The following is a 16,961-nucleotide window of genomic DNA, read 5'->3' as shown; positions in this document are numbered from 1 at the left end:
AACAGGTGTATTGTATGGATACCCAGAATGGGAGCAGGACATGGATTTGTGATTATTCCACTACACAGAGCTGGTCTTTGCCATTGGCCAATAGCACCAGCATGAGATTTGAAGGGTTACCCAACCGCCACCAGCAACCCCCCACCCCACAACAGGCACTGATCCTGGAGATCTTGCCCCACCCATTCAGCTCCTGACATCACCTTACACTAGTTGCCACTCCAAGTCTCATTTTCTCCAGAGGCAATGGTTTTAAATTGGAACAAGAGGACTTAGTCAGCTTATATTGTGCCAACTGTCAAGTGCATCAAAGTAGTCTCTCTCACTTGATGTGGAGATGCCAGCGTTGGACAGGTGGGTACAGTAAGTCTCAATACCAGGTTAAAGTCCAACAGGTTTATTTGGAATCATGAGCTTTCGTAGTGCCGCTCCTTCATTTGGAGAGAGGTGGGGTTCACAAAAATCTACCTCCCCACTCACCTGCTGAAGGAGCAGTGCTCCGAAAGCTCTCGATTCCAAATAAACTTATTGGACTTTAACCTGGTGTTGAGAGACTTCTTACTCTCACCTCTTCAGTGATAAATCACACTACATCCACTTTCTGATATCCTCAAAGCATCCCTGGAGAGGTCAAACGAAATTGCAGACTCCTGGGAGATCCTGGGTTGCAACCAATGAAAATAGAAAAGGTACATTTGCGATGACACAGATTTATTAGAAACATGCAGGGATAAAGTTGTGTTGGAAGCAGCATACAAATCTCAACCCATCAAGCACCTGTGGCAGTCATGGATCATACATTGGACTCCTCAGCCGTCTCAGAACCCATCAACCTGTGGCAGCAAAGCATTCTTGACCCCGAGTGGTTATGATGACACTACATCTCCTTAGAAGGCCAATTTCTGGTTAAGATTTACAATTGTACATTCTCACCTCAGGCTCCATTTTACTTCTTCCCAAATAACTACAGTATTCCTGAACCAGTGCCCCACAGATGAAAGTGTTAATTTGAAGGTCTATGCATCTGAGTTGCTGCTCGTTTGTTTGCTAACTGGTCATTTATTACATAAATCAAATCCACCAACACTCTACTAATTAGGTTTATTAGATGAGCATTTCATGAAAAAACAGCATTAATACCCTGGCTTTCCCAGTAGAATGCTCAGTAAGTCTAAAATTGAGCCCGTGAAGGTTGCTACACAATCCAACAAATACTTATCTCGTTTGCCTGATACTTAAATATATAAAAATGTCTTGTTGACAGTTAAAGCCACTTTAAAACAGAATCAAAAAAAGACACAAACACTTACTATTTCTCAGTGTACTTTATTATCCTGTTTTCTACAGCTGAAAGCCCACAGGACAGCAACAGGTAGCACTGAGGAATGATCAGAATTCCCCATCAGTACGATCTCCAAAGTACAAAATAAAGGCATGAAAAGGCCCAGACCTTTCCCAGTATGCAATTATTAACTGGATAAAACACCCTTTTGCCAGTGTAAATACATGGTGCCTCTACTCTCAGCCTGCAGTGAAGTGGCATGAACTACACCAATCTGTATTCACCTTCTGACACTAAGGCACATATCCAATACCCTGTATACAGTTGTTACATTATTGTGTGGAAGTATAGTTATTTCAGCAATCACATAATGTAAGACTAAGTACAAGTTGTGCTGGGGAATGTTTTGACACTTCTTAAATTCAGACTTTGTTGGAAAAATATGCCACTTTTGTTTTACAAGTGTCTCCGGTTTAGTTAACGTTTGATACCAAGAGCAGCGAGACATCAATACCACAATTTTTCTTTATTTTCCTAATCAAATAAAAGCAAAGAACCAAGCAGTTTGAATGGCATTCTATATGCCTACTTTCAATATGAAATTTGATTTTTTTTCCTCCAAACTCTTTAGAAATCCAAAGCATGACCTGAATACAATTAATAAATCTTTGGCACTCTACGTTGTTTCAGCTGCTACAGTACAAATTGTGGAGGGGAAAGGGGTTCCAAAGTGCTATCCGGCAGATTAGGGCATGATGCATTTCCATTTTGATTTCTTGAACCTTTTCAAATCCCTCTGCATCATTTACACTTTTCACAGTTTTATTTCTCTTTACAGGGGAAGAAAGGCTTCTATTTTTTTCTTTTAAAGAGATAGTATCCTTCATGATGTGAAGAAAAAGCGACAAGCCCTCAGCCAATTATGACCAAATGGCCATCGAGTCAAAAATACCTGGTAGGCAAAGAAGGTGGTGTGACAATGGTGGCAAGATACAACAGTGGGAATATAGTTGCTACCTTGACCAAGTAGCATTATTTAAGGTCACTCCTGAACATTTACGTCACTGGCCACCACATTTACTTGACCACGATCCCTTTGTTAGCCTACATGCGCTGAATTTAGAGGTATGGAAAAAACACCTAAACACACCATTTATCTATCTATCCCAGCGTTCTTGTAAAACACAACGCATCGTTATTTTTCAAAGCAAATGGCAGTAACACTGCTAAAAATAGGCCACCTTTCATTAAAGGTCTATACAAAATTTGTTGCATTTTAGAGAAACTATATGGATACTTTCAAAAATAGTTGGAATAGGTTAAATGGCATGTTGCTTGATCTGATTCAATGGTTTAAAATACAGCCAATGCAAGCTATTTAAAAAGGGGATACCATCTCCTTAAACTAGGCTGAAGACTAACTAAAGCTTCGCACAAGGAAGCTCTGAACATTCATCAGTGTTTCCCAATAAGAGCAACTCTCATTCAATTCTTTTGTGCTGCTTCAGTAGATTCAACTCTTTAATGCAAATGCTAACCATTTAAGTAAATTGTAATGTATCTGAAGTAGAGAAAGTGTATGCCTTCTCACTCTCGCACACTCATCCCTGACCAAGAACCTCAACCTCATTATTCATGCACGAATTTCCACGTAGTACGATTACATCAGCCAGGCTGAGGATCCAATTTTCCTCCCAGCAGCAATGTTCATAATCCTTTTGAATTTATTTTCTTAAAACGCTCCCGCTGTTTGACAGAAGGGGATTTCTTCTCGTTCTTGTTGCAGGTTATGTTGGCCTCTTTTGTTTCGGCGCTCAGTCCAAGATACTGCTGGATCAGGTGGTGTGATGCAAACCTCACTCACTCATTCTCACATTCTCAAACATTCAACATCCTTGCACACTCCTCACTTCTGTTCCAAAGATTTGAGAATTCCAGTGGGGCCTCAGGTGTCTTCCTTATCCCAATGCTGTCAGAAATCTGTAACAAAAGATGCTGGTTGAAAATTCTCCAGTAAGCTGTCCAAACTCGATGCTATAGTTTAGCAGTGCCATCTAGTTCAAATTAATTCCTACTTCAAACAAATTAGATCACCTGCATTAAAAATATAGAACAGCTGCTCAATAATCCAATGTCAATCTAGTGTCTGCTATACACCAAGCCAGACAGCTGCCGGCAAGACTTTCGGAAACAACGATTCACAGTTGTTTAACCAACATTCTGTTCAATCCCTGATAAGGATGCCTGATCCTCTGAACATGCCCTACCCCATTGCAATCTCTCCTACTTCTAGGCAACCTATTCATTTGTTTGAAGTCATTTCAAACCCACATACCTTCTAAAGTTGTGGAAACCATCGACACTCATTGATGCAAGTCTTACTGTAATCTATCACCAGTACAGTTTCTGTACAAGTGTTCCATTAGTAATTGTGTGGCATGTTTTATACCCAAAGAACAAAGAAAATTACAGCACAGGAACAGGCCCTTCGGCTCTCCAAGCCTGCACCGACCATGCTGCCCGACTTAACTAAAACCCCCTACCCTTCTGGGGACCATACCCCTCTATTCCCATCCTATTCATGTATTTGTCAAGACGCCCCTTAAAAGTCACTACCATATCCGCTTCCACTACCTCCCCGGCAATGAGTTCCAGGCACCCACTACTCTATACAAAATCTGCCTCGTATATCTCTTTTAAACCTTGCCCCTCGCACCTTAAACCTGTGCCCCCTTAGTAATTGACTCTTCCACCCTGGGAAAAAGCTTCTGACTATCCACTCTGTCCATGCCTCTCAATCTTGTAGACTTCTATCAGGTCGCCCCTCAACCTCCATCGCTCCAGTGAGAACAAACCAAGTTTCTCCAACCTCTCCTCATAGCTAATGCCCTCCATACCAGGCAGCATCCTGGTAAATCTTTTCTGTACCCTCTCCAAAGCCTCCACATCCTTCTGGTAGTGCGGCGACCAGAATTAAACACTATATTCCAAGTTACTCAATCTGTTTGGAGAAAAAACTGCTACATCAGTTGTCACTGTCCTGAACATCTCCAAATTCTGACAGTGTTCGGAAGTGATTATGGTGTTGTGGGATTTTTCCTCAGAATTGCTCCTCACTTATCCAATTAAATGCCATCAATGCTTTCTGCTGGTTCCAATCAACTTCCTTTATATTAGAATGTAACGTCCAACTTTACAGAATTAGATTTTGCCTTGCCCTCCAATGAACTAATGAAAGATTTATTTCCTTTCAAATTAAGTTCCTCAAATTCACCAGCCAAAATGTTTAAGAATTTATCTTTTGTCCTTCACTTAATGTTCTTGGCTTCATCGTCCGACCTTATTAAACCTCTACATCACCTCCACTGATAAATCACCCTCCAGAAGCCTGCATTCCCCCTTCTCCATAATCCAAGCTTCTACAAAGTTGAAGTCTGCCCAAAAGACAGCTCTGGTATCCAGGAGCATGCAAAAATAGTTGATCTGACAGTTAATTCTTTGCCGTTTTTACAATCTGATTACTTTATTGATAATACAACCAGTGCTCTTCTGAACTTTGTACTTGTCCAGAATTCCCAGCGTGCAACCTCACTTTTAATACAATGGAAAAGCAAGGAAAAGTCTCTTGTTCTAACACATTCTTTCCCAATTTCTCTCCATGAGAGTGACTTCATTTAGTCTTTTCTGATTCTAAATGCTAAAAGGGCTTCACTGATTTTTAAAAATTCTTCTCCACCATGGTGGCATCATCCATGTCAGCGTGGTTCTAGATTTAAATGGCAATTTTATAAAAATATTAGAAACTCTTAGCAATTTAAAATTGCCCACTTTTGAAATATGGAAATATAAAACTTTAAATTAAAGCAAGATGTATTTCATTAGCAGATTCAACCATAAAAATACAGAAACAAAAGTTAGATAACCAAACCAGGAAAAAGTGCCTTACCAAGCTTGATTTTTCAGTTTTCGAAGCTCTTTAGTTGCCCATGTAGCCAAAGTTTTAGTTTTGTTCGTTTTTGATCGTCTTCCTTCAGTCAATAATTCATGAATCATAGGCCTGGCTTCAACTAATTTCAGTACATCCTTGCCAAATGCTGTACACAAATCTCTGAAAAGTGTAAATATTCACAAAAATTACAGAATAAAAAGGATTTTTACTGAAATGAAGCCATCCTCCACCCCCCTCCAAACATTCACTTTTTGAAACTCTTCATAAAACCACAAATCGATACATGATTCACCAATAACAGACTACAAATGAAAAGTGATTTGGACATTCAGAATATAACTCCAGAAAAGAGAGAATAGGGTCAGGCCATTGCCCTGGAAAACATGTTGAGAATGAACAGCAAATTAAATAAGTTAATAGCTGTAACTAGATCTGTCATTTTCCATCTTATCTCAAGCATGCTTACCCTATCAGTCCAGCAGCACAGGCTACTACCCCATCTGTATGATCCTCATCTCGTGCAATGTGATCAATAAAGGAGAGAATGAATTCTACTCTTGGCTGCACCAACATCACATCAGCTGCAGAAGAACATTTGAAAATGTTTAAAACTAACAATGTTTAAATTGAACAGATGTACGTACGTATTAATGTACAACTGAACTTACGATGCACATTCTCTTGGTCACCCTTCAGACCCTGAATGATGCCAGTATACGCCTCCAGACAGCCTTCTCTTAGTTCGTTCAGGTAATCCACCATATCGTAATCTGTCTAAAAAATAATCCAAATCTTAGCATAGCTGGCCATAATGTAAACCCACAGTAAGGGTACATGCTAAATTTATTATACAAGATCTTAAAGCAAGGAACAAAAAAGATGCATGCAAGAAAATTAAAAACATTGCCCAAGTTAAAGCTAATAATTTGGTTTAATATTTGACAAACTGAACAGGATTTACATTTGGATTAGGCTGTGCACGCCATCAAGTCCCTTGAGCCTGCTCCATTATTTGAGAATATCATGACTGTTCGGATTATGGCCTGTCTACCCTCGATACCCATAGATTCTTCATTGTCAAGGAAGTAAATCTAACTCAGGCTTAAAAATATTCAATGACCCGGCATGGTAGCACAGTGGTTAGCACTGCTGCTTCACAGCTCCAGGGTCCTATTCCCGGCTCGGGTCACTGTCTGTGTGGAGTTTGCACATTCTCCTCGTGTCTGCGTGGGTTTCCTCCGGGTGCTCCGGTTTCCTCCCACAGTCCAAAGATGTGCGGGTTAGGTTGATTGGCCAGGTTAAAAATTGCCCCTTAGAGTCCTGAGATGCGTAGGTTAGAGGGATTAGCGGGTAAATATGTGGGGGTAGGGCCTGGGTGAGATTGTGGTCGGTGCAGACTCGATGGGCCGAATGGCCTCCTTCTGCACTGTAGGGTTTCTATGATTCTGTGACCCTGCCTCTACTGCACTCTGGGGAAGAGAGTTTCACAGGCCAACGACCCTCAGAAAGATTCTCCTACTCTGTCTTGAGTTACAAGTTCAGTAAAATAACATTATATTAAAGAATGTTCGAAATTAGTTTAACAAAATGTTACCAAGTTAATAGCTTATTAAATGAAATTCCTTTTATTGTTACAACAAAAGACAAGTGTCAAAATTTGAAACAGAGGGACTTAAATGCTTATTTCGCACTTACTTTGTCTACTTGAGCCTGTGAAGCTTGCTGAAGAGTATCCAGAACAATATCTAGATACTTCTTAAATTCTCCGGCAATAGCAAGGGCGATATCCCCAAACACAGACAGAATCTGTGGCTTAACAGACCGGTGGACATTTTCATTCTGGAAAGAGACATAATTACAAAATGGAAATAACGGCAAAATACCCAGAACACAACTTAGAAACTGCACTACATTACTGCACTTCTGGAAAAATCTATAAAGCAGATTGTCCCTGGATGATTACTTTTCAGAAACTGAAACTGTAGAATTAAATTTAAATGGTTCAAATACAGACAGGAACCCATCTGGAAGATTTTAAAATCACAAAATTAAGCTTAGTATCAGACACAAACTCACCCCCAGATTCTCCAGCAAGAGTTGCATCATTTCGTCACAGAAAGGTAGCATATTAGATTGCAGCGCTCTGCACAGGTCACCAACTAGGCCTACTGCTGCAAGACACACCTTCAACAAAGTTTTAGAACATGAAATTATCAACCATTCTATTGTCCCAGCAAATATCCTTTACATTCCACAACTGAAGCTAATCTTCACTGGGCTATGGTCAGTGACTGTACTGCTCTTTGATAGCGCAAGCATGGAATTTCACCCTGCCAATCTCCCCTATAAAATATTAGCACCAATACCAAATGTTTGGATTCCAAATACTGCCAGGTGACATCAATCTAATCTCCATTTAGATCTCCCCAATTCCCATGCATTTCACATCCTACATAATTCATGTGCAGTTGAAGCCTGCACAATGTAAAATGCATGATTACAGAACACTTGTTCAAAAAAAAAATACACAGTTTCACCCAGACAAGTGAGCAGCAATTACTGGGAACTCTAGCTGTTTTCTTTTTAATCCAGGAAGAAAGATACAAGTTTCCCACAAGCTGATCTTGCAGAGGAATCTGAAGCTTATGTCGTCATAACTTAATTGGTACGTTATTGAAAGTGTTCTTAAAAGTACTGCAGGTCACTAGGGTCTGGTTAGTTAAACAAAATTAGCCATAATTAGAAGAACCTAATAAAATAGCACACTAGATATATGAATCAAGTAATCATTTTGCATTTATATAGTGCCTTTAATATAGTAAAAGCAATGTTTTTTTGTGGGCCAGGTTGAGTTTCAAATCAGGTAATTGAACAGCTGCAGGTAGTGTCATATTGTTAGAGGTTCCCATTTATATAGGGGGACCCCCAACTTTATGTCCAACATTCAGCCCTTAACAGAAATGATTTAACTGGTTATTTAGCTCATTTGTTACGTGGAATCCTGCTTCGCCTCGCTTGATTATCCAGGAAACATCAGAAGAATTGCTACAATGGCTTTCTGAACTGACTCCAGGTTGGTTTTTTTCTGCTTCTTCCATCAGTTGGGAAAAAGGTCAAAGGAGGAAGGTTTGCTATTTGAAAGTGAAATCTACCAAAAGATGAGATTCAGCACAGATGACAACCTCTCATTTCCTGCACAATAGTAACTTTGCCTCAAAACTATTTCAGACGCTGTGAAACATCCCAAAGATGTAAAATATGCAGGCTTATTTCAACAATCAAATTTAAGATAGGACCAGGGATTTCTCTTGGGATGGGAAGTGTTAAGTAGGAAGGGGGGGTACACAGAAAGAGGAGGAAACAAAAAGAGGTAGACAAAAAAAAACTATGCCCACTTGCAAGTGTCTGTGCCAGAGATTAGCTTTTTTTGCCTAACGAACGTTCCATTATCTCCTTCACCCCCACAAAGAGCAACAGCAAATTCTTACCCGACCTTTTGGCTAAGATAAAGTGTAGTATCGATGTGCTGTACTTGGTTGAAGTCATGAGGTTACACCAAGGCTTCATTTGAAGCAATTTTTAAAAACAGCACCTCAGCCTTTTGGCTAAGACGCAAATGAGATCGAGCCTTGGAGGAGGTGCCTGCTCCAATCAGCTTGGATCATGTTGATCAAGCCCAAGACAGGAAGCGAGAGGACTATCTTGTCAGCTTGGATCTGGAATGTCTCACTTGCTGAGACTCTGAATTGGACTTTGGATTGAATTGGATATATAAATCAAAACCCAGCAAATTCTTACCTGATATTCTGCATAATTCTTCAGTCCAATCCCTAGGTACGGTTTGAATGCATCCATGTACTTCAAAAACTCTGAACCTAGTACTGTAGGAAAGAAAACGTTTATACACACAGAACATGGGGGGGGGGGGGGGGGGGAGCAAAATAGCTGCAGTCAAAAAATTAATCTGCAAATTTATTAGTTATATTCAAATTTTCCACATTGTTACACTTTGGTAGGTACTTCCTCAGTGAATCAGTAACAGTTGTTAGTAACAGCTCATTCTGAAAAATTTCTTAAAATTAAGGTTGCACTCATTTTTCAATAAAAGATAGTTGCTTTTAGCTGTCAGCTACACTTTCATGAATCTAAATTACCAAGTATTGGACAACATTCAATTCATAAATCATTTATCACAATATGGACCTATTTTCAATTCCTAGGATATAAAATTAATTCAGTGTTATTCAATTTAGTGCAAATGATTCAATTTTCTAAGGTTATAAGACAAAGGCTATATTTCTGCAAATATAATATCAAAATTAGTCTATTTCAAACAGCCAGGATACAAAATAAAATTGAATTAAACCTACTGCACTATAAAACATAGTTTGATCTTTGAAAGTCTGCTGTACAACTGTTTGATAATTTGGCTGTTTAACAATTTGGGAATTTAAATTTAGCTCTCCACAGGAAGAATTGCATTTAAGTTCCATGTAGTTTTGAGTGCCAATTTCTAAACTGGAACAAAAAAACAAGATGGAATGACGAACTAGAGTGTATAAAAGCAAATTACTGCGGATGCTGGAATCTGAAACCAAAAGAGAAAATGCTGGAAAATCTCAGCAGGTCTGGCAGCATCTGTAGGGACAGGAAAGAGCTGACGTTTCAAGTCCAGATGACCCTTTGTCAAAGCTGCTAGAGTGTAATTGGTCTTTCCCATTCCAAAATTAACTCTAACTAAAATTAAAGCACTAAATCTGGTTATATATAGTTCAATGGAAAAAAGGCATCATTGTCACCCAAGGAACTAAAAACACCAATCATCTTAGTAGAATTATTTTTTCATTTCATTTCTTTAAATGATGAGACATACCTTCAACTAGAGTGCTGACAGCCATGAGGGCATCTTCCTGCACACCACCGGAACCAGCAGTGCTTTGGAACATTCTTAGCAATGATGCCATCACCACATCTGAAATCTGCAGTGCATCTTGGTGCTGGACCTTCCGCAGTACATTCTAAGGACCAGACAGAAAAGTAAAGTTTAGTTAAAGTAGTAAATACATTAATTTATCTTGAAAACAAAAATAAATCCTTCAGATCCATTCATAATCACCATTATCTTTCTGTGTGGTGCATGAACTTGTCATCATCAGAATCTGTTCGGAGCAAATATAAACTCAAGCCAATTCAAAAACAATTACCTCATAATAGCCTGAATACTGATGATTCTACTGGAATTTCTCGCTTTTATATGCATTTCACCTGCTTCAATAAACTAATTTAAATGCATGGCTGAGGGCCACTCTGCAGAGGCCAAGATACTATTTTGATGAACATGTTACCCAATAACCAGCAATAGGGAACTTCGCAAAATCAAGTAAAACTGTTATCACCAGAATATAGGTGATATGGGAGCAAAAATACTAGTTACCTGTAAAGTAGCACACAACAGAGATTGAAGATCATTGTATTGAATTCTGTCCGAGGTACTTTGAATGTGAGACTGTATGGAATAAAAAAAAGCATTAGCCTGAAATTTCACTGAAATATCTTTTAGCATACAATAGGTACATGGCTATTGTACATCTCATTGCAGTCACCTAGAACTTTTAAAATCCTCTTTATAGAAATTTTCATACCCCAAGTTGATCTAGGATGTGTGTTTTATTTGTCTCCTCCAGATTAGGTAGCTACTGATGACTGAATGGATCACAATGCTCAGTTGCATCATGACTGTTAAGGGGCAGATGGTCTTTCATTGTTGATTACTTTGGTATTTTTTTTGCTGCCTATTTGCCAGAGGAAATACAGAAAATTCTCAGGAAGAGCGGTACGACAGACCTGATTAAGTGTATAGGCTAAATACTGAACCCCACTATATTTTTAAGCCTCCCTGCACACTAAATATGTACATCATTGCATGACAGCATCTTGGGGGACAGGTGTGTATTTTGCCATTAGTATCAGGATGTGGGTTCCAGTAACAATTCAATTAATTTTTATCCCCATTATATTGCTTAACAAGTATTCTTAAAGCATGTTGAAAAAGAAACCGGAAAGGATTAAAGCAAACTTAGTTAAGACAAATTAAATAACAAAAAGGACATAATTGGCTTAGCATAATTTTGTTCAGTTATCCTACTGATATTTTGACTGCATTAATGCCCATTAGTCAAGTCAATTTTTCTTCGATCCTATCTTGCCTAGTGAGGTGGCGAAGAGGTGAAATGGCCTAGCATGTCACCCAGTTTAAAAGCAATTAAGAATGGACATAAATGCTGGCCCAGCCAGCAACACCCACATCCCATGAATGAATAAAAAGAACACATTGCTGTGCTGGGAGTCTGGAGTCCCATTAAGAGACATTGGTTTTACAGCAATCATTGATAGTTTCATGTTCACCATTACTTGGACTAGCTTTGCATTCCACATTTATTGAAAGTGGGGTTGGGAGGGCTGGGGGCAGCAGACAGAAGGGTAGGAAGTACTGTGGAGAGACTCCCCCGGAGGTTTGGTCTGGGTCTGTACAATAGCTACCCAGAAGTTAGATGTGGTAACTATTGGTGTAACGTTTCCTGCCAAGTACTGATGTAACCCAGTTGGAATCAAAGTTGGCAATTTAAGTTTCCTTTTTAGATAGTTCCCAGTGCCGGGCAATTGTTCAGGGGAGGTTTGCACTTCTAGACAATTGCTGTGCTAAGCTCACCTGTCAAGTTCTGAGTGATTGCTCCGTGCATCTTTGGGGCAATACTTTTGAGCCAGAGTGCCCATTTAAAATAAAGCGACTGAGGAAAATATTCCACACTACGTTTGTTACAATCCACATACCTCCATTTGTAATACTTGCTGGAGCCTTTCCATGATAACCAGGGTTGTTTTCTGCACTGCTGGGTAGCAGTCTTTGGCACTGTTCTTGACTATTTCCATCAATGCCTCATATGCAGCGCTCCTCAAGTTATTCTGATGACCATCCGGTCTAAAGAAAATCACTTACTTAGTAATTCAATCTACATCTGTACTTTAGATTCAGTATTAATATATTATACAGTTAAACATCCAAAACAATTGCCAGAATAACCTAGTTGCACAATAACTAGCCCCAATAAATACAGAAATGCAAATTGTTATTTCAGTATCAAGCCAAGGCACTGCCAAGTACCAAGTTTAAGCAGCTATATTATATTATGAGATGCAAATATTTGTGGAAAATGATTCAATGCATTTTATGCAGCAGTAATAAAATCCAAGTGAGAGTGATAAAAATCAAACATAAGCAGCAAGCTACAAATTTATCAGCCTACTGCCTAAATCAGCAAGAATGAACATACATTAAGGAAGGGCACAAAGTATTTTCCCTACCGGTCAGTAGTTTCTAATAGTTTTTGAACTATTAATTCAAAAGATGACGAGAGACAATATGTTGCAGGTTCTTCCTGATCATCTGCCACATCTGCAGCTTCATAAGCAGCTTCTGCTAAACTGGAGAATGCCTGTGAAAATGGCAAGACTTCACTTTAAAAGATTAAAACTAATGATTTTAATTGCACCAATTGTCAAGTTTTGGTTAATTTTGTTAACAGAGAAAAAGATGGAGAAAAGAACAAAAGGTCTGTAGAATGAATTACAGGCAGAGAGAGAGAGAGAGAGAGAGAGAGACGTTCGCAAAGTACTAATGTTGTAGTTCAGTCATTAATGTTGCCTGTCTGGCCCCGAAATCCCACCTTCATATGCCACTTCTCTCCAAGTACTGGTCCCAACTTGGATATTTCATGGGCATTAGCTGTTCTCTGATACCGTGTCCAAGTGACCATGCCCTATTGACAAACCCAAGCTCTGACGCCCCTATGTATTTAGAGGGTACCGAAACAGAAACAGGATTTTGACATCAGCCATTCCCATCTCAGCTATTTTCCCAAAAATCTATTCTACAAACAATGAAAACACAACTCAATGAATTTTCAGGACCCTTGACATGTAGAATTTAGTTTCATATTAAGTGCTGCATCACTGGGCTGCCAGCAGACATCCTTATTAAAGCAGGTTTAGACCTGTTCTTCTAGCAGGAAACTAGGCTACAAAGATAACCAAACATACACACAAGAAAACATGCCATATTTTCCAACTTAAATGTCTAAGAGCTTTGAGTCATAAAATGCCAGACATTTGCAAATTATTGATGATTCAATGGTTAGTATTTAAAATTTACAGCAAAACTAGATAGCTGCACAGTTCCCAACTGAAAGTCCCCCACATTAGTGAAATAACTTGGATTAAACCTATAGTTATCACTTCCTAAACGACCAAAACTGTAAATCTTCAAATACTTTATATCATTAACTTATTTACCAACTCAAAATGGACACCAGCATTAAAAGGCAAATAAATCTGAAGTAAAAGGAAGCTTGATATTCACATTTTGTATCTGCACAGTTAACAGGAATGGCATCCAGTAAATGGCTCAAGGTCATCGTCAAAACATTATTCAAGACTCTGCCAAGCATTTTACAAACCCATCACATGAGGTTTCCAATCTTACCAATATTGATTAGGATCAATCAGAGGTTAAATAAATAACTTCCATGTAGTTCTCTGCTCAATAAGTGACTTACCCAACAAACATTAGAAGCCACTCGAGGTTCTGCTCCCAGACCTTCAATGAGACATTGCAGTAGAGGGGTCAAATACATGTCATTGATGGCAGCCTCAGGAAGCAACTCACAAATTCGTCCCACTGTCCAGGCTGTAGTATCCCGAACCACAACACTAGGATCTTTCATTAACTCTATCAGTGTAGGCATTGCCTGCAATTAGAAATGTGTTTAAAAACAGTGACAACTATCAAGGACATTTATACTGGCTAAAACAGCCACAGGTGCCTGCACAACACTAAACTTATAGACGTTTCAGAAGACTAAGGAAATTTGGCATCTCCGCTACAACTCTCACCAACTTTTACAGATGCACCATAGAAAGCATTCTTTCTGGTTGTTTCACAGCTTGGTATGGCTCCTGCTCGGTCCAGACCGCAAGAAGCGACAAAGGGCGGTGAATGTAGCCCAGTCCATCACGCAAACCAGCCTCCCATCCATTGACTGTCTACACTTCCCACTGCCTCAAAGCAGCCAGCATAATTAAGGACCCCAAGCACCCCGGACATTCTCTCTTCCACCTTCTTCCTGGGAAGAAGATACAAAAGTCTGAGGTCACGTACCAACCGACTCAAGAACAACTTCTTCCCTGCTGCTGCCAGACTTCTGAATGGACCTACCTCACACTAAGTTGATGTTTCTCTGCACCCTAGCTATGATTAATACTACATTTTGCACTCTCTCCTTTCCTTCTCTACGAATGGTATGCTTTGTCTGTATAGCGTGCAAGAAACAATACTGTATACTAATACATGTGACAATAATAAATCAAATAAATTACTGAAGTCTTGGAAGTAATTGTGTGAACATATTCAAAACCACATTTTACCACCATACTGGAAACTCAATATAGTTTCAAGAATGACTCCTCCCACCAAAACACCTGAGCAATTTACACAGCAGATTCTCTCAAACATCAGCAATCCAGGTTGCAGAGAAACACTGCATCATCCACTTTAAGCCGCACCCTCCAACCAAAGAAACATTACGCCCGAGCAATAAAATCTAACCACAAGTTTAGAGCAGAAACTGATTAGCCCAGCAAAATAGCCATGCTTTTCTTCAAATCAACTTTACTATTTTAGCTAAAGATAGCTTCCAGGCATGCAGTCGAAGGCAGAAATTGGGCATTGCAAAATCACAGGTCATCAACCTACAGCCCACCACTAAGGTGCTCAAGCTCCAACAAAATGCCAACATTAGCTATCTGATAAAACACACAATTAAATTTAATTAAGCACAGTCCAATCCATTAAAATTTTCAACACATTACTCCAATACATAAATATTCTAATCCAAGCACCTTTGGTTGAATGATTGAGCAGAATTAAGAGTTTTTGCATAGTCTACCCTCAAGTATGATTTATTATCCATAACCACAGCTACCTGATAACTTTGGAGATGAAGCAATTGGGACACACTGTCTTGCAGCTTCAGTAGTAACTGAACATGTAAATTGCAGTAAGGCTATATTTTTACCTGTATCACCAGTGGTTTTAGTTGATTGGGTTCAGGTCCTTCCAGAATAGAGCCAAATGCCATCACTGCAGCATCTCTGTACCTCCAGTCTGGATTTTTGATATGCTCCTTGATAAATGGAAGTATGTGTGGAACAATGTCATCCTCACAGCAAGTTGCCAGCAGCATGAGACAAACACCAGCAGCTTTGCATGGATTCCAGTCATCATCGTCATCATTTTCATCCTAATAGTGAAAGGATGAATGATTTAAAATAAAAATACTGCATTCCAGCATCTATTGCCAAGAATCAACTGACCACATACAAATCAGCATTTATTTTGCTCAATGGACATTAATGGGCAAAAACATTACTACCTAGCTCAACTATGATGTTAACCAATCTGAAGAGAGGAGATTAGGGTGTTCAAAATAGAAACCATTATAGTTACACATGCTTTAAGTTGAGGCTTAATTATCTTCGGTATTCCAGCATGTTGGGAATGATTGTTATCTGCCAAAAGTTACGTTCTTTAAAAGGGATGTGGGATGGTGCTGGAATCTGGAAATATGTTTATTAGAGATAATGAAGCAATTGATTTTTCATGCACTAACACATTTGCATAAATGCTATGAACAAATATTGAGCTCTGAAACAGTAAACATCTAGAATGTCACAAAACATAAATGATTCTACGTTAAAATTTAATATATTACACATAACATGCTGTAAACTCCCAGCATACAGTAACACAAACCACCCACCCCCAAGATATCATCTGTAACACAAATCCATGCCTCAGCTAGCTTAATGATTTATGTAAAAGAAATTCCAGTTGCTTTTACTTCAGAAAAAAGATCATTCCCTGTGGATTTTTATAAGCAACATGCACAAGGGAAGGAAGTGTCATATAAATAGCTGGTCCTGGATGGTTTTGACTCATTAATTTTGCTGGTGATCCTAAGAAAAGGTGCAGGTGCATGTTGAGGTATCATTTGGCTGCATCAATCGTTTCACCTAATGCAGATTGGGTCTTGGAACTTGCGAGAACTGAAAGATCAGGTATCCGGCACAAGACCTTGGACAAAATACTTTTGATGTGGAGATGCCGGCGTTGGACTGGGGTAAACACAGTAAGAAGTTTAACAACACCAGGTTAAAGTCCAACAGGTTTATTTGGTAGCAAAAGTGGCTTTTGCTACCAAATAAACCTGTTGGACTTTAACCTGGTGTTGTTAAACTTCTTACAAAATACTTTTGACATGACTGGCAATTGTTTGGGGGTAAAATGTGTGTTTTTTTTAAAAAAAACACATTATTATTAATGTCCCATTTGTTACAGACCTAAAATGGCACAATTTAGCAGAAAGAACACTATGCCAACCAAGGTGTCCCTGCATTATTTGGAGTAATTTGATTGGTTCAGCTTCTGTCTTTTATCTAGATTTTGCTTCGAAGATACTTAAAAGTTCCTCATTGGTAGGTTTCAAGCCATTCCCCCCTCAGAGATTCACAGACCTCACCAGAGTTCAGATCTGCTATTCTTTTATGAATGAGGTTTATGCAAATCTGCTCAGACACGCCTGTGTGGATGCAGATATCGCTTGTAAATCTCTTCAA

General features: G+C 39.1%; 1 protein-coding gene across 1 annotated transcript in view; it reads right to left on the bottom strand.

The window, feature by feature from the left end:
* Positions 1-1,308: 1,308 nt before the first annotated feature.
* The window catches only part of kpnb1 (karyopherin (importin) beta 1), a 39,426-nt gene continuing 23,773 nt past the window's right edge, over positions 1,309-16,961 (bottom strand). Inside the window, exons 10-22 of the mRNA XM_078224183.1 lie at positions 15,362-15,586; positions 13,844-14,035; positions 12,594-12,724; positions 12,063-12,210; positions 10,666-10,737; positions 10,105-10,249; positions 9,030-9,112; positions 7,308-7,415; positions 6,927-7,070; positions 5,900-6,005; positions 5,698-5,812; positions 5,229-5,390; positions 1,309-3,262 (exon numbers count right to left, since the gene is read on the bottom strand). Of these exons, the coding sequence (XP_078080309.1) occupies position 3,262; positions 5,229-5,390; positions 5,698-5,812; positions 5,900-6,005; positions 6,927-7,070; positions 7,308-7,415; positions 9,030-9,112; positions 10,105-10,249; positions 10,666-10,737; positions 12,063-12,210; positions 12,594-12,724; positions 13,844-14,035; positions 15,362-15,586 (1,632 nt within the window). The 3' untranslated portion in view covers positions 1,309-3,261. The remainder of the gene's footprint in view (positions 3,263-5,228; positions 5,391-5,697; positions 5,813-5,899; positions 6,006-6,926; positions 7,071-7,307; positions 7,416-9,029; positions 9,113-10,104; positions 10,250-10,665; positions 10,738-12,062; positions 12,211-12,593; positions 12,725-13,843; positions 14,036-15,361; positions 15,587-16,961) is intronic.

This window comes from Mustelus asterias, chromosome 11, assembly GCF_964213995.1.
Source record: "Mustelus asterias chromosome 11, sMusAst1.hap1.1, whole genome shotgun sequence".
NCBI classification, from domain to species: domain Eukaryota; kingdom Metazoa; phylum Chordata; class Chondrichthyes; order Carcharhiniformes; family Triakidae; genus Mustelus; species Mustelus asterias.
This window is presented reverse-complemented; position numbering and strand designations above follow the sequence as displayed.